Source organism: Dryas octopetala, chromosome 9, assembly GCF_963921425.1.
Source record: "Dryas octopetala chromosome 9, drDryOcto1.1, whole genome shotgun sequence".
Taxonomy (NCBI): Eukaryota; Viridiplantae; Streptophyta; class Magnoliopsida; order Rosales; family Rosaceae; genus Dryas; species Dryas octopetala.
The window spans coordinates 16,708,607-16,735,815 of record NC_141374.1 but is presented as its reverse complement, the minus strand read 5'-3'; the positions used below and the strand labels follow the sequence as shown (position 1 = coordinate 16,735,815).

Sequence of the window (27,209 nt, the reverse complement as noted above, 5' to 3'; positions counted from 1 at the left end):
CCGTCATCTACAGAAAACCAGCTTACCATGCACCCCAGGCCATATCGATCAGATGTAACCATGCACATATATATAATGTTACAATTAGATCACTTGGATCTCTTCAACTGGAGCCCCCATTAGATTTGGCTGTAAAAACAAAAAGGGTGATCGAAGTGGTGTGTTCACTAATTTTTCCTAGAAGCTAGCTTATAATATATTAATATATAGTGAAGGCATTAATTCTATATATATGATTAAAAAATAATGAAATTTTATATACAGAGCAATATTTATGTGGTAAACTAATTAAGATGTGTAAATTTAAACTGCATGTTCAATATAAACCAACTAATTATAGTTTAAATTTACAATTTGACAATGTTGCAAATTAAAGAGTATTAATTTCCATCTATATATGTGACTATGTGTGAGACAATTATTGTTAGTCCTTATCACTTTTGTAAATTAGTAATGACAAAAGAATCTGACTAATTCTGACTAGCTAGCTAGCTAGTTAAGACTTGTTTCTTTGATGGCATATATATATGGGAACTATCTAGAATAGTTCATCACTTCGATCTTTTTTCTTGAATGTTTTGGAAGTGCCAATAAACTATCAATTCCGTTTATGCCACATGTTCATTTGAGATTGGAAGAGACATGAATGCGTACCATATCAATCAGCCAAATTAAACGTACGTATCACATCATGGATCAGGGTTGTGCGGAGCAGATCGCATTAGCTGTTGTACTCAATAAAGCATCCAATCAGTTTCATGCAATTCAGATTTTGGTCCATCAGCATTCACAGTACGTAGTTCTTCTTCATATACAGCTAGCTCTCTCTCAGCAAGAAAGCTCAATCCACAAGAATTAATTTAGCCCAGCACAAATAGTGCCTCAGTTCATAACAATTACAGTATATATAGAATTAAAATTGCATCATTGAATATATTGCAGTCAAATAAATAAATGAAACTGAATGAAAGAAAACCAATGGGGTTTAATTTGTTTTGTTTTGAATATTATGTAGATTGCTCAAATGAGTGGAAGCATATATGGACCAGCAGTATATGTAAACAAATCTTAACAGATTCCTTAGAAAACCAAAATGATTTTAGATGGGCCTGATGCCTGCACATATAAACCAGTAGCTCCATATGATCATGATTGCATATCATCAGCTACCATATTTGTAAATTTAAAATTTGGAAAGGAGTGCTGAATCCAGGGCCATCTCCTACCAATTGGTCCTAAAGGGTAACCCACATTAGCATAAGTTAAGGAACACTAAACTCTAAACATTTATTAATTATTATTTGTCTTTCTTATTTAGGGAAAGAAATTGCATAGCCTCTATCTTTAAACTTTCTTTTTTTTTGGTATTCAGTCAATTGAAAGATTAAATAGGAGTATGGTACATATTACACATAAATAAAAGTAGGGTAATATTTGGGGTATCATGCATGTTTTCAGATTATCAACCAATTATATATGCATATTCACACATAACATGTTAGATCGGATGGGAAGAGAAAATGAATCCCACTAATCATAAATGGACCCAATTACCCAAATTGATTGGGAGCTGCAGGTGGTGTTACATAAGGGACCAAGAGCAAGACCAAAACTGAAGAATTGAAGATGTTTGGAAACCCAGAGAGGGCAGTGGCTAATAGAACCCTAAAAGGGCAGTGAAACCCCAATGGGGAATAGCATAGCAGAGAGGAATCCCGAAGTCCCTTCTTGATTGCCAGCAACAAATGTAATGGCAAAGGTGCAGAGCAAAAGGCAAAGAAAGGGCCAAAGGCAAAATGAAATGATTACTTGAATGAGATGGGACCCGCTTTATAATCTCTTTCCTTTTCCAAGTCTCTAAAATTTTTTGACTTGGGATTGGGTCCCACCTCGGCCACCATTGTCTTTATGGATTGAATGATAAAAAGAGCACCTCACGTGGAGTCTGAACCAAAGGGGCTGTCCAACCACAATAAAAAGGGAACCCCCTCTCCTCATCATACTCATCAATTAATTCCATCACAAAATAATCCAGATATTTCATATTTTGATATGTTTTGATATGTTTTGATATAATTTGATATTTCCCTCCCAAAGAAAAAAAAACATTAAAGAATTAAAATAAAAAAGAAAAGAAAGCAATCAAAAGCTCAGCACAACTGCACAACAACAAAGCAATTTCTTTTCCTAAAAAAATTTGCTTTTTAAAGCTCACCCATATAATTCCCACTCATTATCTTTGTTGCTTAAAGCTTGCCTGCCCAGCCCTCCTCCTTCCCTTATCTTCTCTCTCTCTCTCTCTCTCTCTCTCTCTCTTCATAAGACCAAAGTCCATAGCTCTCTTTCTCTCTCTACCAAACCGGCCTCCAATTAATTCAACACAACAATATCAATTCTTAATTTTCTCATACAAATTCCAGCCAACAAATTAGAGAGACTTAAAAACAGACAGACTATTCCTGTAAAATAGAGGGAGAGAGAGAGAGCTAGAGACCCACCAAAAACAATTATACTAAATTAAGGGTGTCTGTTGTGTTGTAGCTAGCGAGCTAGCTCTCTCAGTAGTACTGGTTTCTCATAAAACCCTTTATACAAACACTACTGATACTGATTCTATTTTCCTTTTCCATGCGATTATGGAAGGAGGGGATGATCAACTCCACCACCACCACCACCACCAACAACAACAACATCACCACCGTCCAAATTTCCCATTCCAATTGCTTGAAAAGAAAGAAGATCAAGAAGCCTCTTGCTCCAACTCGACCCATCCTTACCCAACTTCTCTAGCCATCTCCGCCATCGACCCCACCACCACCACCACCACCACCACCGAGACCAACGCAAACCGCTCCAACTCCGCTCTCCAAGCTGCGGCCACAGCAGCCGCCGAGCCCTCCAAGAAGCCCCCGCCCAAGAGAACCTCCACCAAAGACCGGCACACAAAGGTCGACGGCCGCGGACGCCGTATCCGAATGCCGGCGCTCTGCGCCGCCAGGGTGTTCCAGCTGACGCGCGAGCTCGGCCACAAGTCCGACGGCGAAACCATCGAGTGGCTTCTCCAGCAGGCCGAGCCCGCCGTGATCGCCGCCACCGGGACAGGCACAATCCCAGCCAACTTCACCTCGCTCAACATCTCGCTACGAAGCTCAGGGTCTTCCATGTCAGTCCCATCGCAGCTAAGATCTTCGTATTACAGTCCAAACTTCTCCGTACACCAGAATCAGCGTCGAAGTCTGTTTCAAGGCATCGGGCTTTCCTCGTCATCAGATAGCTCGTCGACGCTGCTCAACTTTCAGACCAATACCATGCACAGCATGCTGCAGGCCAAGCAGGAATTGCGCGATACGGTGTCGTTGGACCTGTCGGAGGCGGCAGGCGCAGGGGCGGATGGGAGCATGGGGAGGAAGCGGCGGCCGGCGGAGCAGGACATGAATCAAATGGGTGCCGGATACTTGCTGCAATCGAGCACGGGCGCAATTCCGGCAACCCACCACAGTCAGATTCCGGCCAATTTTTGGATGCTGGCAAATTCCAACAACCAAGTTATGAGCGGAGACCCCATTTGGACTTTTCCGGCTGCTTCGGTCAACAACAGTAGCTTGTATAGGGGCGCCATGTCTGGCGGCTTGCATTTCATGAATTTTCCTGCCCCTGTAACCCTACTGCCTAGTCAGCAACAGCAATTGGGCGGCTCCGGCAGCGGCGATAACGGCGGCAATGGTAGCGCTCACGATCATCATCATCATCACCATCAGCATCATAACATGAGCGACGGACAGTTGAACATGCTCGCCGGGCTCAGCCCGTACCGGCCTATGTCCGGTACCGGTGGCGTGTCGGAGTCGCAGCAGCAGGCCAGTGGGTCCCACTCGCACCACGGCGGCGGTGACGATCGGCACGACAGCACCAGTCACCACTCTTAGACGAACGAACCAATTACTACGATCAATCGGTCGTCATTCGTCGCCGTCGTCTTGAGTGGTGATTCGTCGCTTCCCACATGTGTACTGTGTAGTAGTTTGCTGTGTAACAACACACGTGAGGTTTGATTGATTGCGCTTAAAATTGAGGTTTATTTTATTATTCCAATTTTTTTGTGTGATTAATATTTATATGGCCGGAGAGGGTTTTTTAGGGTTTGGAAAAGAACAAAAAAAAAAAAAACACTGTTTAACATGGTATTTTGGCTGCTCTTATTATTTATTTGCTAATAGTGATCTCAGTCTCATTCGGTTGGGAGTTTTACCACAAAGTATACTATCATCATTATTGTTTATGCAATTTTTGTTTTGAATTTTTTTCCTTCAAAAGCAACTACTTTGTAATTTATGCCTTTTTTGTGTTGGAGAAAATGACTTATTTGCATGCTATAGTAAGTCTCCTACCTAACTAACAATTGGGTTTTCTTCTTCACACTTGATTCTCTCTCTCTCTCTCTCTAGCTCTCACTCAGTCTGTGTTTCTCTCTAGGCCACCACCATTTACCAAAGTTTGGGTTGATGTAGTGTGGTGGAAGTGAATGGTAGTGATGAAAGGGATGAAACAGTTCAGTGTTGTTACTTACTGCGATGTGGTATTAAATTTACACAACAGGCTTTTGATAATTCTGATTGATGATTCTGTATCTCTGATATCTCTCTGCCATGAATCTCAAGGTTTACTGCATCAATGATTAAGATTTTCAGAGAGAGAGAGAGGTGTGGGGTTGTGGTGGGGTGGTGGGGTTGGGGGTAATAGGACGGTAGGGTCCGGACCTTATCAGTTCCAGGTGTTGGCTCAGGTGGTGGGTCCCACATGCCGGTCATTGCCCAAACCTATATACAACGTCACTGACAAACAGGTGGATCATTCCTCATCTTTTTCTTTTTTTTTTCTCTTTTTTGTTTTTTGGGATGGGAGGGGGGGGGGGGGTTTATTACCACTGATGAGGGGATCGGTGGTGAGTTTTAAATATTTTTTAATAAATCTGCCGGGGCGTGGCCCACCATCCCATCCATCTAGACCGTTCATTTGATGGAAGTACCTTTTGATGATGGGTACATTGAATGATTGGATTTCAATTGTGGGAATGTGTGTGTGTGTGTGTTCATGCCCCAAGGCCCGAGTCGTGAGACTGTCTCCCCCTCTAAGCGTTTGTTTGGAAATGTTTTTGTAAGAAATATTTTTATTTAATAACACTTTTATTAAAAGTGGTTTTGTTAAAAATTTATAGATTTTAACAAAAAAAATTCAACTACTTCTTGTTAATATACTTAGAAATGCTTTCTAAAAAAGAACATGGTAGGTGTTTCACCCAAAAACACTTCCAAGTATTTTTAAAACTAAAAAACGCTTCTTCTTTTTGTTTTCTCAAACATAAACATAAGTATTTTTGACTATTTAAAATACTCTCAAACAAGCCTTAATTTCAAGATTCAATAATTGACAAAACTATAAAGGCATATACTTGCTTACCTTTACAGGAGCGGACCAATTATTTTATATTTTAAAAACTTCCAGAACAATATCCCAAGTAGAAAATGAAGAAAATAATATTACAAGGATTATACTTGTGCACCCAATTGGATTCTTGATTCCCAGAGATCATATTCTTGATCACACAAACCAGGAGTCAATTTGACCTTGACAAAGGTCACATGCCATAAATCTAGTTATGTCCCATCCTACTACATGACATGAATAGTGGCCTGGTGGGTGGGCTTGTGGGGTTATGGGGTTCTTATGGGGTTTAAGGGTTTTATATATGTGATGTCCATTTCATTTTGAATCAAACCCAAAACCTTCTTCTTAATTGGAAACACCCATATGATTTTGCTTAATGTGTACTTTTGGTTGAAAGCAATATGAAAAATCAAGGAATGTATGTCATTGTTTCAGAGTTTTTATTGACAGTTCATATATAGTAAAAAATTTGTATGTCAATATTTTTAAAAGATAAACGTACTCCTTAATCTAAGGATTAAAAATTAAAGTATTTGTAGCATACCAATGCCTACTCTAAACTTTTGTTGTTGGGTCCCAAGTTTGCATATTGTTTTAAGTGTTGGAGTTGGGATGAATGCAAATCTTGGTAGTGCTCTAATTATCTATTTATTTTTTCGCTGGATGCTAGCTATTAATTATTTATTGCGGGCCATATGTATGTTAATGCTTAGTGACCCTAATTTGTGAGCCTTTTGTTTTAGAAAGAGGGTGCAGATAATAAGTTTAAAGTGAATACTTGTTGTTATCGTGTATTAAATACAATGGTGTGTCAAATACAAAAAGTATAATTTTCATTAATTATACAGACATATATACCTACGTACTAGATATATCGATCCAAATAAATCTGTCAGGTTCATAATATTTTCCAAATTAGCTCTTTTGTTTGATTTGCAACAAAAGATAGAAGAAGATGTATATTGATGGAAGATGGTGACCATGCACAATAATTCCATTTCCATTGCAATCTTAAATTTATAATTAATGCAAGAAAATGTTGCAAAATAGTAGTTGCTATGCATATACTAGTGGTACACTTTTTATTTTGGTCAAAATAATAGTGGAACACTTACATTACCAGAAAATAGTGGTGCAGTTGTACAGTACGTGGCAACATATATATATATGTGTGTGTGTGTGTGTGTGTGTGTGTGTGTGTGTTATAAGATAGGTTTTCTGCTTATCGACCAAAAAAAAAAGATAGGTACGTTTTATGCTCAGAAAATCATTAATGCAGTGATGTGGTAGTTGTATATATGCTTCGAGTAGTTAGGATTAATGCAGAAAATTATTGATTAATTTGCTGCTCCAGTTAATTAATTAATTTATAAAAATGTAATTAGATTCAGCAGGAGTGACAATTAATATATATATTAACTTAATTATAACATGTTTGGTGTTAGTTGGTAAGCCCAGCTTATAAATAAGGCCTTATTAACTTACATAATGATTAATGAGCTACAATATTAATCTCACAACTAGGTGAGGGTTTGATTCTCCTATTTCCTCTTTTAATGCATGCCTTGAGTCTTTTTTAAAGAAAGATGTATCATAGTAGAATAAATTTTTTTATAAATGAGAATGTATAAGAGAATTTCATTTCTCACGCTTATATGTGCTTACATTTCACATTTCATTTTTCTCAGACACAATATGCAATTATATTATCAAAAGAAAAAAATTGTGATTTATAGGAATTCAGATAGAGACTTAGATTTTCTATTAAAATTTACTTAAATAATTTTATTTAAGTAATATATTGTACAGTCTCTTTAGCTGCATTGTAGGCCAATGATTCAAATTTGTTTAGTTTTAAATTTTTATTCAAGGATGATCATTACAAAAAATGAAATGCACAAAAAACTATATATTTAATTATTTAATTAAATGATAATCAATTTAAGTGTTTACCATAAATATTGTATTTGTCTATTCATTTTCCAAAAAGATAAAATTACAACAATATTCCTCGAACTTTACTCTTAGTATTATTTTGGTCTACAAACTTATTGTTTGAATTATATAGTCCGCAAACTTTTACCCTTGTATCACTTAAGTCAATTCCATCAATTTTATCCACTTTTTTCGTCAATTTTAATTACGTGTCAACCATGTAAGCCTCTTTTAAAAAGTAAAAATTATAACTTGATCACTTTCTCTCTCTTCTCCCAACGTGATATATGTAATTAAAATTAACGAAAAAATATAAATAAAATTGATAGAATAGACTAAAGTGGTAAAGCAATACACATGTGAATGTTTATAAACTATAAAATTTCTCTATTTCTGACAAGAGCAAACACACATGGCCATGAGGGCATAGCACATATCTCCATGTACATAAAAATTAGGTTGTCATGATCATGACAAGTGGGTTTTGGCATTTACCATCTTTAATGTTTTTGTGTGGGAAATCTGTGTCACACATGATCGCAAACTATAATCGGTCTGGGTCGTACCCAATATGTGCACATGGATTTGAGCCCATACGGGCACCCAATTGGTCCCCCAGCAACCAAAATCTTGTTTGCCAAAAATAGCATGATTAGACAATTTAAACTTGCAAACCATGCATGTAATCTTCCAGACTGAACAAACAAGCCTGCCTCCATTTTGGGGTTAAAGCCTAATTCTTATTACAACATAGGTAACACATGAAGAATCAGCTACCTAATTATATTCCATTAATTTGGCCCATAAAATCTCTCTTTTAATTTCGCTTCATTTGGTTGGTTTGGGGCTTTTGGGCCCAGACAATCTTATAAACCCACTTAGCTTTTTTGTTTTTAAATTTATTTTATGGAAATAGATACAGTGGCATGTGTCACATGTGCCTGCCTACTGGCTTGTAGCCTACGGAAGACGGATTGTTGGCTAGCAAGTAAATTGGGTGACGACCCCACCACCACATGGTCCACAATCCACATGCACCCTTAAGTCTCTCATGCTTATCATGAAAATTATACTTTAATTTTCGAGTAAAATTTGCATGTAACAATTAATAGATATGTATATAAAGTAAATTACTTTCAAATCTATTTTATAGTTTTTAATGATAAACAAACTCACCTATAAAGTTATAATGATAAATATGTCTATTTTGTACAAATAAAATTTATTTTATTTATTTTTCTTATTTTTGGTACTGAGAGCTCGGCAGGGTGTCGAGCACCCGGTGAATTTTTTAATTTTTTAATTTGGCAAATTGTCACTGTCAAACAGTGACAATTAATAACAATATAACACATGTGTTTTTTGCAATTCAAATAGCTACTGTTTCACAGTGATAATTGTCAAGCGTTCGATGACTTCCATGTCGTGTTCTCATTAAAGTAGATCGGGCTGAGATTTTCTATAGCAAATGAGCTTGGTTATCAACCTAATTTTTGAACTGGACTTTTTAAAAAATAACCCTATATAACGTAAATTACCCTATATTATATATTTTTCTCATATTATAGAATTTAATACGTGATATGAGAGATAAACGCATACATAAAATAAATAAACATGTAAAATGTATATACACAATCTTTTAATCACTGGACCTCCATCTTAAACCGAGTTAATATTCATTTAACTACTATTGTTTTCTAGCAAAAAAAAAAAACTACTGTTGCTTTGGTTGTTAGCCCCAGCAGTAGGGATGGCAACGACGCGGGTTCGGGGTGAGTTTGCCAATACCATACCCGTCCAGCCGGGTAATCAGGTCCCCATCAGGTATTAAGGGCCTCTATTATTTTTTTTTTTATTAATAACATATCAAGCTAATATAAATATATAATATAATAGATAAAATACATTAAAATTCATCATATTATATGATAATAATACTAAATTATAAAGAGAACACTATTAAATTTTAGTGTTAATAATTATAAACCCCCTAGTTAGAGATAAAATCTCTCATAACCTCCACCTAAAATCTAACTCTCTTATAACCTCCAATCTTACACTTAATATTTTCCTAAACCCCCTAGTCAACTAATACCCAGTCAACTTTGACTCCCCATATTTTAATTTTCCAGTTTTACCCTTTTTGTTTTATTTTCATTTTCAGCCAACTAATTCTCTCTCTCTCTCTCTCTCTCTCTCTCTCTCTCTCTCTCTCTCTCTCTCTCTCTCCTATCTGTTGCCTCTCTCCCCTCTGCGTCTCTCTCTCCCCGCTGTTGTCGCCGGCGCGTGCGCCGCCGTCTGGCGACGGTTGCCGGCGAGACTGGTCCCATCACACTCGCCTCTCCTTCCTCTTCCTCCCTATGCCCTCCACGTGCCGTGAAACTAAACGTCGACGCCAGATCGGGTCTAAGCAGATCTGAGCTCTCTCGCCGGCGATCCGTCAATTCCGGCGGCGACGAGGTGTCGGACCGGTTGGGTTCTTCTCGCCTCTTCCTCTTCTATCTATTCATGGCCTTTTCTTTCCCATAAAATCCACAGAAAACCAAATGCAGCCCGAAGTCCGATCGCATCTCCGGCGGTGACTTCGCGATTCCGGCGACGTCGCAGCTGCTCTCCACTTCCAGAAGCTTCCTCTCGACGTGGTGAGTGTGATGGTGGTCTCCGATTCTCCAACTGACCACCGTGGACGGCGAATCGACTCCGAGAAGGTCTGAGACTTACCACCGCAATTGTCGGCGATTCCGACGGCGGATTGAAGTGGTTCCGATCCCATTCTTCTCCCCTCGACATTCTCTCTCTACTGGTATACAAATTTGTGTTCAATTGCCTTGAATTTCAAAAGCCCTAATTTGAAAACCCCAACCTCCGCTGCTGCCACTCTCGGAATTCGGCGGCTCCGACCACCCATGGTTAAGATTTTGGTATGAAAATGCTCATCTCTCTGAGTTCTTTATGTTTGTTAAATCAATTCTTTGATTTAGATAATGAGATTGAAATTCTTGTGAATCTGATTTATAAGTATATTTGTGAACTGATTTGTAAGTATGTTTGTAAACTATTTGTGAAATGTTGTGAAATCTGATTGTGAAATTGATTCACAAACATTTTTGAAATGTACAGTTTGCGAAATTGATTTTGTGAATCAATTTGTGAAATTCTTGAAATTAAACAGTTTCAGTTCGTGAAACTGTTTCACGAACTGAAACTGTTTAATCAATAAATTAAGTAAATTTGTATATACTTATAAATCAATTTGTGAAATTCAGTTTTACCCCAAATTCAGTTCTAGCTTAATTATGTGAATCGGATAGAAATGTGGGTTTTTTAATTGATTTATAAGTATATACAAATTTACTTAATTTATTGATTAAACAGTTTCAGTTCGTGAAACAGTTTCAGTTCTTGAAACAGTTTCAGTTCTTGAAACAGTTTCAGTTCTTGAAACAGTTTCAGTTCGTGAAACATGAGTTTTAAATGAACTTTGAATGAAATTATGGTTCTGAAATATGATGAATCAAATTTGCAGGTAGAAACAGATCGAGGCAGTGGCGACTGTCGTGTACTCGTCGCGCGTGAGGTGATCAGACGACGTTGTATTGTTGGCTACTCCTCTCATCTCAATGACTTGTTGTATTGTTGGTTTTTTTTTGATAAGGTTGCTGTGTTCTTTTTAGTGAAACGGAATTCAGTAAAGGTGTAACTGTTTTAGTGAAGTGTAATTGTTTTAGTAAAGGTGTAATTGTTTTTTAATTAAGGTGTAATTGCATTTTAGTCGAGGTGTAATTGTTTTATCACTTAATTCAGTTTCAGTAAGTGAATTCATAACTGAATTCTTCAATTTAGTGTAACTGAATTTCTGAAATTCAGTTTCAGTGTAATTGAATTCTTGAAATTCAGTTTCAGTGTAACTGAATTTTTGAAATTCAGTTTTAGTGTAATGAAATTCAATTTCAGTGTTTGATTTTAGTTTTAGTGAAATATTGAGTTTTAGCAAAAACTTCAATTCCAAAAAAAAAAAAAAAAACAGTTTCACCAAAAAACAGTTACAGTGACGTCAGCATGCATCAGCGCGCGTCAGCATGCGTCAGAAGGGTAATTTAGGATTATAAATTTTAGGGGGTTTTGAAAGAGTTTATATATGGGTGGGGGTTTAGACAAATTTTTTTGGTGAGTAGGGTGTTTAAAATTAGGCACTATAAATTTTAAAGACATACAACAAAAATTAAGATAATAAATTAAAATATAATTATATAATATAATATTTTTATTAAACGAGAATACATAAGAGCAGGACGGGACGAAAATGGTATTACCATACCTACTTCATCGGAGCGGGTCCCACATAAATTTTCAGGGGTGGGGAATTTTGTCATCCCTGCCTAGCAGAGTTGAACTTCGGCCAAAATCTTCAAAAGACCCACCAATTACTAATACAGTGCAAAATGGGCCTATGACTAGACTTCAAGTACAACTAATTGATAACTAATAATAAAATATGAGATTAACCAAGATATGAAAAATTATGAAAATAATTTGCTATGTCACATCACATCCCACATGAATAACATATCTTAATCAAACAGTAGGGAGAGAATTGAACCCTAAAGTATATAATAAACTCCAAAATACTATGTATGCGTCTGTGACTCGTGATTAAACAAAGAGATCCTATATCAAAACAAAGCTTGCCTAATATTTCTTGTAAGAGTTCTTGCCAAGGAAAAGTAATTAAACATACCTAATTAGCTATGGTGCTAGATTGTCTCAAAAGGGCATATATAATGGATTCTGTGTCAAAACCTGAATGTTAATTGCATGCATGCATGTACCATGTGCATACTCAACCTTTTATTTTTTGTTTAATAACTAAAGCACCCACAAAGGACTAAATCTTCCATGGGCCGAGTCTCTCCCCACAAAGTTCTTATACATCCTTATTATCCTACTACACAAACAGATGCCTCGGAGTGGAAAGCCTATAAGAACATTCTCATTTTTGTTAACTACGCCAAGCTAGCTAGCACCCATATATGAAACATTCTTTAAATTTGCTGACCTTTTCTTTATTTTGTTAGAAATTCCACGATCATGTATACTTTAGTATATTGAATAAAATTTTCATTTAAGGAGTGTCTTTACTCGCGAGAATAACTTACTTACAATATGAATAGTACAATGGCATCTTAATATGAGAGAAGCAAGAATCTCATTACTCAATATTTCAACCCTTCTTTCTCTTATGTTGTTGTAGGTAAGTTATTATCTTGTATGAGAAATAGACACATAAAATAGACTTGTGTGATAAGTAAATTTTTCTCCAACATGAGACTTGTCATGCTTTCCTTATTTGTGCTTATTAACTTCCATTATAACTGCAAATCAAAGAGTTTATGTAATTCCACTTACACTTAAAAAGCTCGAGGAATTCATTTATAAATATATAATTAAAATTAAGAAAAAATAAAAAAAAAACAAGTAGAGAATCTTAGATCGACCTGTAACATATGTATTAAAAATGAGTAGTACTATTCACATCAATTATTACCTAAACATTTTTTATTTCAATTATGTGGCAATGTTTTATTTATTTTTTTTCAACATGAAAAGAACTGTTATGTCATTTTGGTAAGATAAAATAAAATAATAATTAGTGTTACTACTAACAAAATAAAAGATGATTACTTTTATACTTCCTTTTAATTTATCCCCTTAATCCAAACTAACAAAAATAATCACTTTTTGAGAATTTAGCAGTAGTCTACAGAGCCAGTGGTGAGTGGTGAGGGGTGAGCTTGATTATTTATGGCTTTGGCTAAATGGCGGTGATGCCTTGAGTGGCGGTGACGTGGCGGTGGTATGAATCACTCCAAGACCGTAGCTCTTCTCTGGCTCCTCTCCGTGTTCCTCTTCTACTCTCTCATCCAAATGGCCCTCCGTAACTCCGAGTCCTCGCACAATTACACCTTAATTTCTGGTATATATATAAATTCAAATTCAATTAATTTCATTTCCTTCAATCTTTCACTCTTTCTGTTTGTTTCCCAAGAAACGAGCTTAATCAACATTTTCTGTTTCAGATTCTGTGATTTCGAATAAGGAACGGAGGTCCGCCTTGTACGATCAGATGGCTAGGGATTTGGGCGAGCACGGACCGCTTTTTCTCAGGCACGGCCACACCTCTCAGTCTCTCTCGCTTTCCGATATTTTTACTATCGAGGATGGATCTGTAGCACCTCTACTTAAGGTAATTAAACTTAATAATATCTCCATTAATTAATTAATTAAAGGTTTCGACTTTGGGAGCTTTGGCTAATTGGTTTCTATGTTTCCTCTGCAGGCAGCAAATCCTCCTGTACGTGCTAATGTTTTGTATCTGAGCACACAGTACTCGCTTCCCATCTCGTAAGTATTTGCTTTCTTTCTCATATTTTCATTCTTCATTGTGTTTTCTTATTGAAAATTATCAATGCTAATATGGAAAAAAAAAAAAAAAGATTTTTAGCTGATCCTAGCATTTGTGTATTATTTAGATTATTAAGTGTGGGCATTTAAGTATACATTAAATGTAGTGTAGAAATTTTACTCGTGGAAGGTGTTTAGCTGCAAAATTGTAGGATTAGGTACAATTTCATAGCTTCAGTTTAACTTTAACACCCTTTCATTAAAGTCATGAAATCATGCTTGGCTTGTCGCAGGGAGGCTCTGAAACCTATACTTGATCCATACTTTGATAAAGGTAAGCTTTTGTTTGCCATTTTATATGGTCTTTGGCATTCATTCATGGGTTGGCAGATTGTAAACATAGCCAAAAACTAATATGTTTAGGATTAGTTTAATTATTTTTCAGTTCTCCCTATTTACTATTTGTTGGTATGCTTATGTGTATCTTGGCTAGCTAGTGATCTGGTTTCAGAACTCAAGTTTGTACCATTTTAGCATGTTCCATGCCTCACATCATATTTCACCTGTTCCTGCCACTCAAGACGAGGTAAACTGCCTTTTTAGAGTCATTTATATGTTTCTTAACATCTTTCTTTCACTTAGATGCTGGTTTAGTTTTTGAACCCTGTTTTTTTTTCGTCAGATTGAAGCTGAAGCAGCTGCTGTCAGAGCTGTTGCAGAGGGTCTCTGCCCTTTAAAAATTGCCTTAGACAGGGTGGTCTTAACTTCAACAGGTGTGCTTCTAGGATGCTGGCAGGTTATTTCTTGTAACTTATATACTCACCTTTTCTTTCTACCCTTCTCTAAATGTATGTTAAACAGGAAATCATTTGTGTTTTTTGTTGCCTTTTATAAAACATATTTCCCCCATATAGTGAAATTTTTTTTACCACCATAGTTGTTTGGTTATTGACTTAGAAGATTTAGCAGGTGGGGAAACCTTTGTATTTTGGCTCTCCATGGATTATCGTAGCGAATAATCTCTCTTGATTGAGAAATTACTGGAATCACTAATTTATATGTAATGTTTGTGTTCTGATGTAGGTAATCTCAGGATCAGATCCTGTAACCATTCGCGCTAAATTGAGGACTGCACTTCCACGTGCACCAGAGAAGCAACTTGTAAGAACCGTGTCTATGCTTTAGTTCCTTTTAAACTAGTACTGGAGCTCTAAAAACTATGCCGGTTAAGACTTGTTAGCCAACAGAGTACTCTAAATGACTTGAGATCATCGAAAATGAATTTTGTTTAGTATAAGTGTAGCCTAAATTTGAAAATGAATTATTGTACTCTTGCTTACTATATCCTGAAGCTTACAGAACTTATTCTTTTTGTACTTTACCTTATTGTTTTCCATATTTCCAGTTGGGGGGGAGTGTGTGGACTCCCAAAATTTATTTTATTCTTCCTAAAGTTCCTCAATTTAGAGTAGGCCCATCATGAATATGAAAGATTATTTGAGGTGACGACTGATGAGCACCTGGAACTTTCAAATGTTGACTTATGAAGTAAATTTTTTGCTAGACAACTGTCATTAAAGGAACAATACCTAAGCTGAAAGTGCATTTATCCATTTTTTTTGCATGGTAAATTCTAATGTAGAACTCATTGTTGTTGCACCATGGATCTCATCCTCATGACCTGGCCACCTCATTAGTGCTTCATGCAATATTATCTGTAGACTGAGAGTAAAGAGCTTCTTTCCCTCTATTATCTTATGCTTGTAGCACTTACTAATCGGCAGCCATTATCTCCTGCAGTATGATGCCGCTATTCTTCATACATCATTAGCAAGGCTTCTGGGTCACCCCAAGGCATCATCCACGGTAGTACATCTAAAGACTCTGAGTGCAAAAAGTTGCCTATTTCATTGCTAGACATCACATTTAGGTTTTATAACATTGGAGTCACAATTTATTAGGTGTTCTGCTGCAAATGTTATTTCTTCAAAGAAAACTAGGCTAGTTTTTTAATTGTTTTTAGTTTTTTGTATATAGTATGTGTATAAACTACTTTTCATAGTTTGTGGAATTTGACAATTCTTGATCAGATCCAGAACATTCCATCAATAAGAGTTCAAGGAACATGTTTCATTGATTCTAATATTGATTGCCATTATCTGTCATTATGTCTGTGCTCAGATATTTACTACTCTTCTCATCTTTGTCATGTTCAGGTGCTATCTAACACTTTGGATCAAATCCACTTCTTCCATGAACTAGTTGATCGTCTAAACAATGAACTCAAAGGATTTGAGGTAGGTTGTTTTCTTATTTTTATCATAGTAAAAGTGCCTCTGTGTGTGTGCGCATCCATGAGCTTACAAGGGCCTTTAAATCTAATACAGGCAGTGGTATCTGAGCTCTGGTATGTGGAGGAATTTGATGTCTTGGCTCTTGCGTTGAACGGAAGAATGAAGGTTCGCAAGTTCCAACTTGGCTGCTCAAGAAATTGACATTATGAATGAGGTTCACAAGTATACTTGAAACATATATCACAAGGCTTTACAAGATCTCACATGGCATGTATGATATATTTCCTTTCTAGTACAATAACTCGATCAAGTTGTATGATATATTTCCTTTCTTATACCATCTCACGTGTCATTACTTTATTGGACATAATTTTTCTTTTTCTTTTTGGGTTTTTATTTTTATTTTTTAGTATCCAATGTATGAATGCCATGTAAGTTGCCACATAAGGTGGTATGAAATTATGGTATAAAAATGTGGTATATCTAGCACTACTGCATTATTAATTCACCCCCCACACCCGTTTCTCTTGATACGTCTTTTGCCTTTGTTATAAATTAGTTGTTTTTCATTGAAGGCCCTCCATTTTGGCCTGCATATTCGCATGTATAATAATTTTTCTGTACTGAAATTTAAAGAACGCATGTGGTTTTCTTTTTAAGGATGTAAACTGGGTCAACACAAAAGCAAACTCCTAAAGTGACGTCATCTTAGGGGTGAAGATATCATTGTCATTCATTCCCATGTAATAATACACGCCTAACCTTTTCTAAAAATTGAAAATTGAATTCGCTTTCAGTATGACTTGGAAGATGCGTATGCCTCCTCGTGGATACCACAAGTCTCTTGCCATTATTTGGAATGAACTTTAGGAAATAATAAAATTACCAACAGCTATAAAAATATACATGTGTATATCTATTTAAAACTAAAGGAATAGAACAAAAATGGTGGAATTTGAACCTGACGTGAATCGAACACGCAACCTTCTGATCTGGAGTCAGACGCGCTACCATTGCGCCACAGATCCAATTTCATTATAAGTAGCATTTTATTTATCTAATGGTAAAAAATAAATTGAAAACTAACTCCAGGCCCAACCCATGTGAAGACTAGGGCCCTTTTATGAGTCCATGTAAATAAGCGAATGCCGAATGGCACGTGGCGGGTTCACGTGCCTGGGTTCATTGCGACAAAACAGCGAGCGCTCACCACACGCAATCCTGTGCCTCGTTTTCTCCCGCCACACTCTCTGTCTTCCTCATCCAACCCTCGCCATTTGCAGCCTTCCTCTTTCATCATTATTCCTACAAAATAAACCCCCCAATTTTCCTCAAATTCCTTTCTTCTTTTTCTTCCAAATATCCCCAAAGTTTTCTTAATCCAAGACACCAATTTGCCGTCCCCGGCATTTTCATCTACAGGTAGGTGGCGTTCGTTAACAGGAATTTTTTTTTTTTTTGTTTTAATTTAATTGTGCGTTTGCTCTTTGTGTTTTTATTTTCTTAGTTGCTGTGTTGTGATCTAGGGTTTCTGAATGCACGTTTCTTTTGAATCTTTTGTTGGGTTGGGTTTGATTTGATGGCTAATTCTGAATTTCTGAAGTTTCAGCATCTGGGTAAGCTGGGGTTATTAATCTTCATAAAGGAAATCCAGATATCTATTTCAATGTATTAAATTTTTAATTTATTTTTTTTTTTCGGTTCAGTTGCCTAAGGGGTTTACTGGTCAATGAGGCAGAAGAATAATTTGTGGGAAAGAGAACTAGGGTTTCACTTTTAAAGTCGACTGTGTAATGAATACTGTTAAATAGAGCATATTTATATTCTGAAGTGCAAAAAAATCAGACCCAACCACGATGAATATGGTTGTGCTGTCTACTGTTCTTTTGATTAGCATTTGCTTTGGAGGATCATTAGACTAGAAAGTCTGAATTTAGTATTGTTTCTTATTCTAGGGCATAAAGCTTTACTGAGTTCATAGAGACGGTCATGGGCTCACAGGATCCTGCTCCAGCGGCTGACAAGGTTAATGTGGCAATGGAGGCATCAGAGCGCCGGTAAGTACTAGAGATCTTAAGTTTGATACAAATGCATAAGCGTTGCTCTGAATGCTAGCAATTTTCCAGCATCTGGATTGGATTTAATGCTTGGAATATTAATTAAATATTGGTTGTTCATTTGTACTTATAGTTTGTCTTACTGTAGAAATTTGATGTAAAATAGTGTAACATTTAGAACACGAGGATGCAAAATGAAAATTTAGAAATGGGGTTGCTGAAGGAATGGTTTAAAGATACAGGGTACATACAGTATGTTGTGGCACCAGTATAACCTATGTACCTGAAATCTAAACTTTCAGGAATGTTGGATGTGCTGCCCACTAGTTATGTTTTTCAACCGGTTCTGAATTAGCTTTAATAGAAATAGCAGCAACTAGTGATGAATACATTTTGGACTCTAAATTTTCTCTAGACAAAGTTTATGATATTTATGTTAAGGAAATAATACCTTTACCTATTGGTTGGTAGGCGTGCATGATCAAGGTTAATAGTAGTGCTGACTTGATTCCTTGGTGAGATGTTAAGAAAGCTGTTCGATGTGCAGGGCTTGTCCTGGAAAAAAGATTCAGGGGAAACTTCCTAAGAGAATCCACAAGGCTGAGAGGGAGAAACAGAAGCGTGGGCATTTAAACGAGCTTTTTCTTGAGCTGGCTAATGCTTTCGGTAAACTTCTATTTTAATTTTTTTTAATTTCTGTGCAGTTCATCTTACATTCATGATTAGCTTCATTTTTTGCATGTATTGATTTTTTATATGGTGGTGGGTCATTCTTAATTTTAGATAACTCTTGCACAGAACTGAATCAGCAGAACAATGGAAAGGCCTCTATATTGAACGAAGCTAGTCGACTATTAAAGGACTTGCTTGGTCAAATTGAGCACTTAAGAAAGGAGAATTCATCCCTGTTGTCTGAATCTAACTATGTAAGGCACTTTTGTGCTTATTTATGTAGCTGTGTCTATTTCCCTACTGGTTTCTTTGGGTCAATTCCTTAACCATTATAATCTTTGTTAGAACTGAGAAGAAGCTTGTACTTCTAGCACTGCATTCTTCTAATCAAGCATGTTTTCATACAAGTTCTTTAAAATTGAACAGATGACCATTGAGAAGAATGAGCTCAGAGAGGACAATTCTGGCTTAGAAACTCAGATTGAGAAATTGCGAAGTGAGATAGAAGAGAGGGTGGTCCCGTCTAAACCGGACCTGAATGCACCACCCTGTGAAGAATTTGAACCAGATGTGGCAACCCAGTTTACTGGAAATTGTCTCAGATTGCCGGTGCAAGAACCCGCTTTGCAGCAATCACCTGCTGTCTTTGTCATGCCCCTCCATCCTGATATCCAAGCTTATCCACTGCCAGACGCCGCCCTGCTCACATCTAACACTACCTCACAGGTGAGTAAACCACATGCAAGGTATCCAACCTCAGTGGATTCTTGGCCGTCCCAACTTCTCGGGAAGCAACCAGCAGCAGGGAAACAATCTCGACATAGTGATAACGGTGGCAATATTTGCAGCAGGGGGGCAAAAGGGGGTCCTGATTACTTTTAAACTTTTGTGATTGAAATCATTTATGTCCAATGCTTCACCTTTTCTTAGGGTAATTGACAATGCCCCCTAGTGATGGTTTGTATATTGCAAAATGATGGTTGGTAATATAAGGTTGCATAGAGAAGTTGATGTTAAGTTTCCGCACCCATTATTGTTACTGTTGATTGAAATAACGATAATCTCTATCTATTTTTGAGAGAGGAGATTCAAACTTTAGACATCTTCAATAGAGTGGTGAGAAACATCACTAAACTAATCCTCATAATTACAATCCAAATCTTTTATTTTTGGCTAACACTAAGCCAATTACCACTACTGCAAAAAGAAAAAGAAAAAGAAAAAGGCAATGACAAAACTTTCCAGAGCATTCAAACTACACGTGTCAGAAGTCAACCTTTGACGCTCCTAAGTCCGTACATAGCCACCATCATTCATTCTTGTCATTTGATTGGAGAGACCACAGTAACTTACATGAGAAGCGACCACCGAACACTAGCCCTATGCAACTTTACCAATTGCCAGCAACGCGTATACTGTGCCCTGTGGGCTGTAGTGGTGTTCTAAAGAGCACTACACTTGTCCCTATCTTTCTCTCTTTCAGAGCAATACACACACTCACAGACTCACTCACACAACAAAAGCTCGCAAAAAGAAACAAAGAAATAATTAGACCCTATCCTATTCCAGAAGCTTCAGTTTCAGTTCCGAATCAGAGAGATAGGCATTGAGAAATCGGAGATGGGATCTGGTGCGGGCAGCTTCCTCAAAGTGCTTCTTAAAAACTTCGACGTTCTTGCTGGGTATGCCACTCTCACACTTTCACAGTCTCACCTACTTTCCCAAAGTTGCAAACTTTTTTAATCTGGTTTATGGGGTTTGTTTGTTTGTTGCAGGCCTGTGGTTAGTCTTGTTTATCCACTGTAAGTTGAGCTTAATTGTTCAAAGACAGTAACTTGCAAACTTGTTTCAATTTTCTTTAATTTTTGCATTGTTCTGTGTTTAGTCTAAATCCTCTGTGATGGGGACTTTGGTTTTGGGTTCTTTGATAGATACGCCTCGGTTAGGGCAATAGAGAGCAAGTCCCCTCTTGACGATCGCCAATGGCTTACTTATTGGATTCTGTATTCTATGATTACGCTGTTTGAGCTCACCTTTGCCAAACTCATTGAGTGGTAATTCCCTTCTTTCTTTTTGGAAATTTAGTTCCTTTTTTCGATTTATGTTATTTATAAGCTGGATTTGCATTGAATGTGGTCATATGTTGTTTAAGATTTGAGACCCTGAAATGGTATTATAAGATCATCCATTCTATTCATTAAATTTTAGTTTTATAAACTCTCCCACACTTTTACTGGTTTAGAACTGAACAAAAACTTATTGGTGCTTCAAAGGAGGACATGTAAAAACTTTTCTTTAAGTTTGCTACGTTTGCCTTATCATGTTAAGAATGAAAACATTGCATTAGCTTCTAATAAATTTATAGCTGTTATAATTCCCAAATGATGTACCATACTCCCCTTTCATTTAATTTTGTGTCTGCAATGTTCTAAACCTTTTCTGGCAGGATCCCGATCTGGTCATACGCTAAGCTGATTGTGACTTGTTGGCTGGTCATTCCATACTTCAGTGGTGCTGCATATGTTTATGAACATTATGTCAGACCTTTCTTTCTCAACCCACAGACAATTAACATTTGGTATGTTCCAAGGAAGAAGGATGTCTTCACTGAGAAAGATGACATTTTGACCGCTGCAGAGAAGTACATTGAAGTGAATGGGACTGGAGCATTTGAGAAGCTCATCCACAGGGTATGCCCATCGACCATAATATTTCAATGTTCAAAACAATGTGCTTATAATGTTAGACATGCTTTTGAGAGCTATATTGACAAAAACCAGAAAACACAAAAAAAAAAGGGTATTTACAAGTGGTGGTGACCAAGTACCTTTTTATTATGTATCCAATTGAATATTTGCAATGCATGCATCTTTTTAACAAATGCTTTCCAGAGTTGGCTTAATGAATCTTTCTTATTTTGTAGGCTGATAAGCCCCAGGGGAGAATGGGATACGTCGTTGATGAGGACCATAAATACTATTAAGGCTTGCGGTCACAATCTGTTTTACAGAGTTCCTTGGTGAAGGCAAAAAGTTGTTGTATGTTATCCTTTTATGGCTGATACTTGGTTTTGCTGTATTTTGCTCTGTAAGGTCTTTTGTTTTTGTAAAGGATACTGAAAGTTCCTAGTTTTCTTTATAAGGTAATTTTCATGGTTTGATCCCTTATGTTATTCCACTGGTCTTAATTGTTTCCCATTATTTTGTTTCATATTAATCCCTCGAGACAATCCAATGAATGACAACTTAGATTGTGTATTTACACGAGTTATTGAGCTAATAGGTGCTCATCAAGACCTAAAACAAGAATTTAATTACACTAAAACAAAAGTTAAGTGCAAAGATAAATAAGTTAGCTGAGTTAACAAAAGTGAGAACGCCCAGAACTATTTAATAAGACGCTCTATTATAAATAAGATCCAGTCATTTTTTTCAATTCACAATCATCTGTTCAGCACATACAAGGAGGAACAAGTTCTTGAATTAATGGACAGAGATCACTGATCCATGGGCTTGTTTAGGCGCTGGTGTCTAACCAGGGCAAAAAACCTCCATTCTTACTCAAAAACTCAAGCATCAGTTACTGTTTCTTCTTCAGCTTCTTCAGCTTCATTTGCAGCAGCATTCAGGCTTTGTTCAAGGTAATCCTGAGCTTTAGCAAGTGCTGATTCTTTTGCATCAGCGGCATATAAGATCTTCTTTATTGCTACTGACATCTGCATGATGAGTTGGTATTTAAGATAATACCAGCAGTTAACAACATTATACAAACATGAGGTTAAGAAATAACTTAGTTGTCTATGAAAAGAAAATTCAAGTCTGGAGTATTCACAAGTCCAGAAACTCCTACCGGGAGACTCTCCAATTCAGGCGTCTGACAAAGAATTTCAATATCCCTCAGTTTTGCAAAGTAAAAATCTCTTTCTTTTTCCAAAAGGTCGACAGAGAGCTTGAGATCCGTAATCTGTACAATAGAAGCATCCAACAAAACATTTTAGGAATCAGACAAAATATCAAAGCTAGGTAGGTGAACTCTACAGTTCGATATGTTCTCAGTTCAGTCAACAACATTCTAACAAGTGTTTAACATTTCTTCTATTAAAGTGCACGTGATAAACAATTTAAACAATACAAGACATTCTTTTTTGGAAGAGAGATAGAGAAAGAGAGCATGCAGGAGGAGAATGACTTCCACAGGCAACAATCAATAGGCATTGGCCTGCTAATAATACCTCCTTGGACAAAGCCTGAACCTCTCCTGAAGAGGCTGCATAAGTCTTCCCTTGCTTTGGTCCTAAAGTAATAAGCATCAAACAATGGGAAGCACTAGTTGTTAAAAATAACATAAGTGGAGCAGAAACACAGTTTTTTTTCTTGGGTGGAGGGTATCTGACCAGAGGTTTTATTAAGACCGCCTGTGTCTCCAGAGCCAGGGTTATGTAAATTGCTTGCTTGCAGTGATTTTGAGAGCTTCTGAGAACCCTTGGGATACCCCTTCCCACCCTTACTCCTTCGCTCCACAGGGTTATAGTTTCTACAAGGAGAAAAAATGGGAATTGAAAGAACAAAATCATTAATGTAATACCAACATACAGGAACCTAAAGGAGAGCAGAAATAGGGAAAAAATAGAACATACTCATTCATAATGCCACCGTTTACAGAATCACAGTAGCGTTTCAGCCATTGTAAGAACTCCAAGTTGTCCAAAGGCCTGCCTTTAACAAGCCTGTTGACTTCAATATGCTGCAAAACATCCAAGGGAAAAAAATAAAATAAAAAGATTGGTATCAATAAAGATAGAAATTGATGGTTGTGCCAAAAACCTCCCCAATCCAGTTTCCCAATTCACATAAATTAAAATTTACAAGATCACAAACTATCCAAGACATGGAAGACCACCATTCACAAGCTGGAGTCCTTCGCATGACAACCAACAAAACTGGGATCAAGTTTCACAGTGGAAATACATGTCAATCTTACTCTTAATCACATCATTTATGAATAGGAAGGTTTCAATTAATTTCTCAAAACTGTATGAACAGCATAATGACTTATTTACCTTCTCAATTTTCAACTTGTTGAATACTTCCTGTAGAACCTTATAATTTTGAATCATATCATATTCTGTCTTAGCATCAAAATTGACCTACAATAAACCAAATGGAAGAAAAGGGAAGCCATTCTATTAGCAAAAGGGGGCGTGGAGTCATTATAGCAATAGAAATATTAATTGAAATATGATGAGCCGACCAAAGAAACAAAAAATGCAGAGGCACACGTATACCTTGTGCATTGGAACAACTCCGGGATAGGTCATATCCATCATCTGACATTGCACAGCACCCGATGCAGCCTAGTCACAATTGTTTGCATGGTTGAAAATAGCAGAAGTTTATTAATCATTGTTAAATGGAAATATCAAAGGATGAAAACTGCACATTGTGACCTAAATCCTTAAGAACAATCCAACAAAAATATGTCAACAATCAAACTAGAATTAGTTGCACAAAATCCAACAGATATCTAACTTCCATACAGGATTAAGTTTCTTTTCAACACATAACTGGAAAATTACCATCACACTCCTTGCAATTCTCCAAAACTTTCAAAAGCCCTACTGCAGGCCTTTATGTATTTAGTTATCAGACCAATGAAAGACCATACATAGCTCCAGGAATCATTGATGTATATGATTCAAAGTTACCTCAAGTTTGTTTATATATTTATCTTTCAAGCAAGGCTGCCATTTAGTTTCCAACGCTATATCTAACCTTAGTTCCATTCCATCCATCCATGTTAAGACAAGTATGTGTAAAACTGTTTTTAATAGAAAGCATAATCAAACATCAAATTACTAGTATAGTTCAAATGTGAAACTCAGAATTGAGTTCCAAGACTAGAGCTAATGCTCTTAAAGCTATGCTAGATGAGATATGGGGTTACCCCATATACAGCTCAATCAGAAGCAGTACACAACTTCCCATGACTTAATTTGTGAAAAGCAATATTAACAAAGCCCATGATTTAGTGTTATTGTAGACCAGAATAAACCCAGTGCACCTCTGAATCAAATGGGTCAAAATAAATGCACTAAAAAACACAGCATTCCTAACAAGTTACAACTACTAAAGATTTAGGGGGAAGAAAAAAAAAAAATTTGTGGCCACTTCATCAAGAAAATTGTACACTAAACCCAATGTGACCACCCAAATAAAAAGGAAAAAAGTAAAATAAAAAGGGAACAAATAGGGCACAAGAGCTGCTTAAAAATACGATCAAGATCAGTTCTAACAATCTCATTCTCAGCATGCCCCAAAAAAAAAAAAAAAAAAAAAAAAAAAAGAGAGATAGAGAACCTCTTCAATGCGAGAGAGATTGAGCTGAAGACGATTATTGATCCATGTCAATATCTCATTCCTGCCAACAAAGTAAGCACTGTCCATTATCCCTATATTGGAAGCCATTTCCACCCAAATTTCCCAATTCTTCCGATTCACTCGAAATGGGGGCAGATATGAAATGTTGTGGGTATTTAAGAGGAGGAGGAGGATTAGGGTGTAATGGGTTTTCTCTTCAAACAAAAAAGATCCAAAAAAGTTTCCTTCTTTTTTTATTTTTTAAAAAGAAAATAGTGAAAGAATGGAATTGAATGGTGAGAAACTGAAATGGGGAATGCAGGGCTGGCTGGCACTTGAAATGAAGGATATAATAAATGAAATGATATTTTCTAATTTCTTATCGTAAATTCGTAACTGCATTTGTCAACAGGAGCGTAGAAAAAGGAGGGGGTTTTCTTTATTATTTTTAATTTTTCTATTTGTTTTATGACTTTATCTAATGCTTATAATTTTTTATTGAAAATTATTGATTGTATGCCACGTGGGTTTGGCAGTGACTTATGTCTCCAACATCATTAGTGGTAGCTAAAGTTGATACATTAATTAGATAAGAGGAATGGCAGGCCACTTCTATCAGATCCCTCATTTAAGGATAAATATTGGATTTTTTACGGGGCCACTTTATATTATGTTTTAATAATCAAAATCGCTTATATTTTAGGTCTACACTAAAATATTATGCTTATAAAAAATTAACTGAATTAAAAATTATTTATTTGTTTGATTAAATGGTAATAATTTTAAATATTTATTGAAAATATTTTATTCGTTTATTATTTTATCAAAGTTAAATGGCTTAATTATCAATTTACCACCTAAAACTGTAACTCATTCCCACTTTACCACCTGAAAGTTTTTTTGTCCCATATTACCACCTGTAACTTACATCTGTGTCCCATTTTACCTTGTTCCGTCAACAATTCCATTAATGCTGACGATCTGGCCGTTAATGCTGACGTGGCGCGCTAGATGTGCGCCACGTGTCACATTTTTTTTTTATTTTTTCGCATTTTTTTATTTTTTTATTTTTATAAACTTTGAAAATTAATTAAAAATAGCTCCGAACTCAGAAAAATACAAAAAAAATTCTTACGAACTCGTCTTGACTAGCACTAATTTACTATAAGGTTAAATTACCAATTTGCCCTCTAAAAATTTTCAAAAAAATTAGAAAGTCCAAATTTATTTCTAAAAAATTAAAATAAACTTTCCTCTATTAAATAAATTCTAGAATTTTCGTAAACTCTTGGACAAATTCTCAAAAATATTTTGAAAAATTACCAAAAGCTTGTTTTAAAGAATTATTTTGAGACTTTACAGAAATTTTAAAATTTTTCTAAAATTTATTTTATAGAGAATTTTATTTTTCTCTAAGACCGAGAGGTCTTTTGGGTAGCAAGTGTTCACGAGAAAGGTATTGTTAGTTTTTAGAAGACTAACGGTGCAGACCTCATATTTTTTGGAGTTCGGGAGATTATTCTATGAATTTTCAAAGAGTCTAGAGTATTTTAATTTTCTAGAAATAAATTTGGACTTTCCAAATTTTTTGAAAATTTTTAGAGGGAAAATTGGCATTTTGACCCCATAGTAAATTAGTACTAGTTAAGACAAGTCGGTAGGAATTTTCCGTGTATTTTTCTAAATTCGGAGCTATTTTTAATTAATTTTCAAAGTTTATAAAAATAGAAAAATCAAAAAAATCAAAAAATACAAAAAAGATGTGACACGTGGCGCACATCTAGCGCGCCACGTCAGCATTAACGGAATTGTTGACGGAACAAGGTAAAATGGGACACGGATGTAAGTTACAGGTGGTAATTTGGGACAAAAAAACTTTCAGGTGGTAAAGTGGGAATGAGTTACAATTTTGGGTGGTAAATCGATAATTAAGCCAAGTTAAATAGTCTAATGGTTTCTTATTTGTCTAATTTTTTGCAACGATGATTTTTGAATAGAGTCCTAAAACGTAAATGGTTCAGATCGTTGAAATATTATATAGAGTG

The 27,209-nt window shown here is 36.2% G+C and overlaps 5 protein-coding genes and 1 non-coding gene across 7 annotated transcripts; 4 read left to right on the top strand and 2 right to left on the bottom strand.

Moving 5' to 3' along the window:
• Positions 1 to 2,268: 2,268 nt before the first annotated feature.
• On the top strand, positions 2,269 to 4,279 carry TCP14 (TEOSINTE BRANCHED, cycloidea and PCF (TCP) 14). The gene has a single exon (XM_086228610.1). It carries the CDS (start codon positions 2,637 to 2,639, stop codon positions 3,924 to 3,926), a length of 1,290 nt encoding a protein of 429 aa, XP_086084736.1. The 5' UTR covers positions 2,269 to 2,636; the 3' UTR covers positions 3,927 to 4,279.
• Positions 4,280 to 13,116: 8,837 nt separating this feature from the next.
• Positions 13,117 to 16,728, top strand: LOC147274935 (uncharacterized). Its single transcript, XM_086257309.1, has 10 exons — positions 13,117 to 13,357; positions 13,461 to 13,627; positions 13,721 to 13,785; positions 14,079 to 14,119; positions 14,283 to 14,371; positions 14,468 to 14,581; positions 14,869 to 14,946; positions 15,586 to 15,651; positions 16,002 to 16,082; positions 16,173 to 16,728. Exons 1-10 carry the CDS (start codon positions 13,240 to 13,242, stop codon positions 16,278 to 16,280), a joined length of 927 nt encoding a protein of 308 aa, XP_086113435.1. The 5' UTR covers positions 13,117 to 13,239; the 3' UTR covers positions 16,281 to 16,728.
• A 307-nt stretch (positions 16,729 to 17,035) lies between these two features.
• On the bottom strand, positions 17,036 to 17,107 carry TRNAW-CCA (transfer RNA tryptophan (anticodon CCA)). The gene has a single exon. It is a non-coding gene; the product is annotated as a tRNA-Trp (tRNA).
• A 203-nt stretch (positions 17,108 to 17,310) lies between these two features.
• Positions 17,311 to 19,825, top strand: PYE (basic helix-loop-helix (bHLH) DNA-binding superfamily protein). Of its 2 annotated transcripts, none has more exons than XM_086256066.1 (5): positions 17,311 to 17,501; positions 18,035 to 18,136; positions 18,684 to 18,802; positions 18,920 to 19,062; positions 19,235 to 19,825. In XM_086256066.1, the coding sequence occupies exons 2-5, from the start codon at positions 18,069 to 18,071 to the stop codon at positions 19,688 to 19,690; spliced, it is 786 nt and encodes a 261-aa protein (XP_086112192.1). In that variant the 5' UTR covers positions 17,311 to 17,501; positions 18,035 to 18,068; the 3' UTR covers positions 19,691 to 19,825. The 2 variants fall into 2 exon arrangements, with proteins under 2 accessions (XP_086112192.1, XP_086112193.1); XM_086256067.1 differs by having other exon boundaries at positions 17,312 to 17,501; positions 18,935 to 19,062.
• A 427-nt stretch (positions 19,826 to 20,252) lies between these two features.
• Positions 20,253 to 21,980, top strand: HVA22A (HVA22 homolog A). Its single transcript, XM_086256068.1, has 5 exons — positions 20,253 to 20,490; positions 20,584 to 20,610; positions 20,740 to 20,862; positions 21,255 to 21,498; positions 21,732 to 21,980. The coding sequence occupies exons 1-5, from the start codon at positions 20,429 to 20,431 to the stop codon at positions 21,789 to 21,791; spliced, it is 516 nt and encodes a 171-aa protein (XP_086112194.1). The 5' UTR covers positions 20,253 to 20,428; the 3' UTR covers positions 21,792 to 21,980.
• A 214-nt stretch (positions 21,981 to 22,194) lies between these two features.
• Positions 22,195 to 25,522, bottom strand: EB1A (microtubule end binding protein EB1A). Its single transcript, XM_086256065.1, has 8 exons — positions 25,165 to 25,522; positions 24,093 to 24,161; positions 23,868 to 23,954; positions 23,445 to 23,551; positions 23,202 to 23,341; positions 23,040 to 23,101; positions 22,658 to 22,771; positions 22,195 to 22,523 (listed from the first exon to the last, which is right to left on the bottom strand). Exons 1-8 carry the CDS (start codon positions 25,270 to 25,272, stop codon positions 22,377 to 22,379), a joined length of 834 nt encoding a protein of 277 aa, XP_086112191.1. The 5' UTR covers positions 25,273 to 25,522; the 3' UTR covers positions 22,195 to 22,376.
• Between the last annotated feature and the right edge of the window lie 1,687 nt (positions 25,523 to 27,209).

What these genes read in the sequence shown, in the direction of transcription:
- TCP14 (XM_086228610.1), top strand. Translation starts at nt 2,637, where the DNA reads ATGGAAGGAGGGGATGATCAACTCCACCACCACCACCACCACCAACAA.
- LOC147274935 (XM_086257309.1), top strand. Translation starts at nt 13,240, where the DNA reads ATGAATCACTCCAAGACCGTAGCTCTTCTCTGGCTCCTCTCCGTGTTC. An exon ending in CAATTACACCTTAATTTCTG is followed by an intron (nt 13,358 to 13,460) that starts GTATATATATAA and finishes TTTCTGTTTCAG; the next exon opens with ATTCTGTGATTTCGAATAAG. An exon ending in TGCTTCTAGGATGCTGGCAG is followed by an intron (nt 14,582 to 14,868) that starts GTTATTTCTTGT and finishes GTTCTGATGTAG; the next exon opens with GTAATCTCAGGATCAGATCC.
- PYE (XM_086256066.1), top strand. Translation starts at nt 18,069, where the DNA reads ATGGGCTCACAGGATCCTGCTCCAGCGGCTGACAAGGTTAATGTGGCA. An exon ending in TGAGCTGGCTAATGCTTTCG is followed by an intron (nt 18,803 to 18,919) that starts GTAAACTTCTAT and finishes TCTTAATTTTAG; the next exon opens with ATAACTCTTGCACAGAACTG. An exon ending in TGTTGTCTGAATCTAACTAT is followed by an intron (nt 19,063 to 19,234) that starts GTAAGGCACTTT and finishes AAAATTGAACAG; the next exon opens with ATGACCATTGAGAAGAATGA.
- HVA22A (XM_086256068.1), top strand. Translation starts at nt 20,429, where the DNA reads ATGGGATCTGGTGCGGGCAGCTTCCTCAAAGTGCTTCTTAAAAACTTC. An exon ending in AACTTCGACGTTCTTGCTGG is followed by an intron (nt 20,491 to 20,583) that starts GTATGCCACTCT and finishes TGTTTGTTGCAG; the next exon opens with GCCTGTGGTTAGTCTTGTTT. An exon ending in TTTGCCAAACTCATTGAGTG is followed by an intron (nt 20,863 to 21,254) that starts GTAATTCCCTTC and finishes CTTTTCTGGCAG; the next exon opens with GATCCCGATCTGGTCATACG.
- EB1A (XM_086256065.1), bottom strand. Translation starts at nt 25,272, where the DNA reads ATGGCTTCCAATATAGGGATAATGGACAGTGCTTACTTTGTTGGCAGG. An exon ending in ACAAGTTGAAAATTGAGAAG is followed by an intron (nt 23,552 to 23,867) that starts GTAAATAAGTCA and finishes GATGTTTTGCAG; the next exon opens with CATATTGAAGTCAACAGGCT. An exon ending in CTGAATTGGAGAGTCTCCCG is followed by an intron (nt 22,524 to 22,657) that starts GTAGGAGTTTCT and finishes CTCATCATGCAG; the next exon opens with ATGTCAGTAGCAATAAAGAA.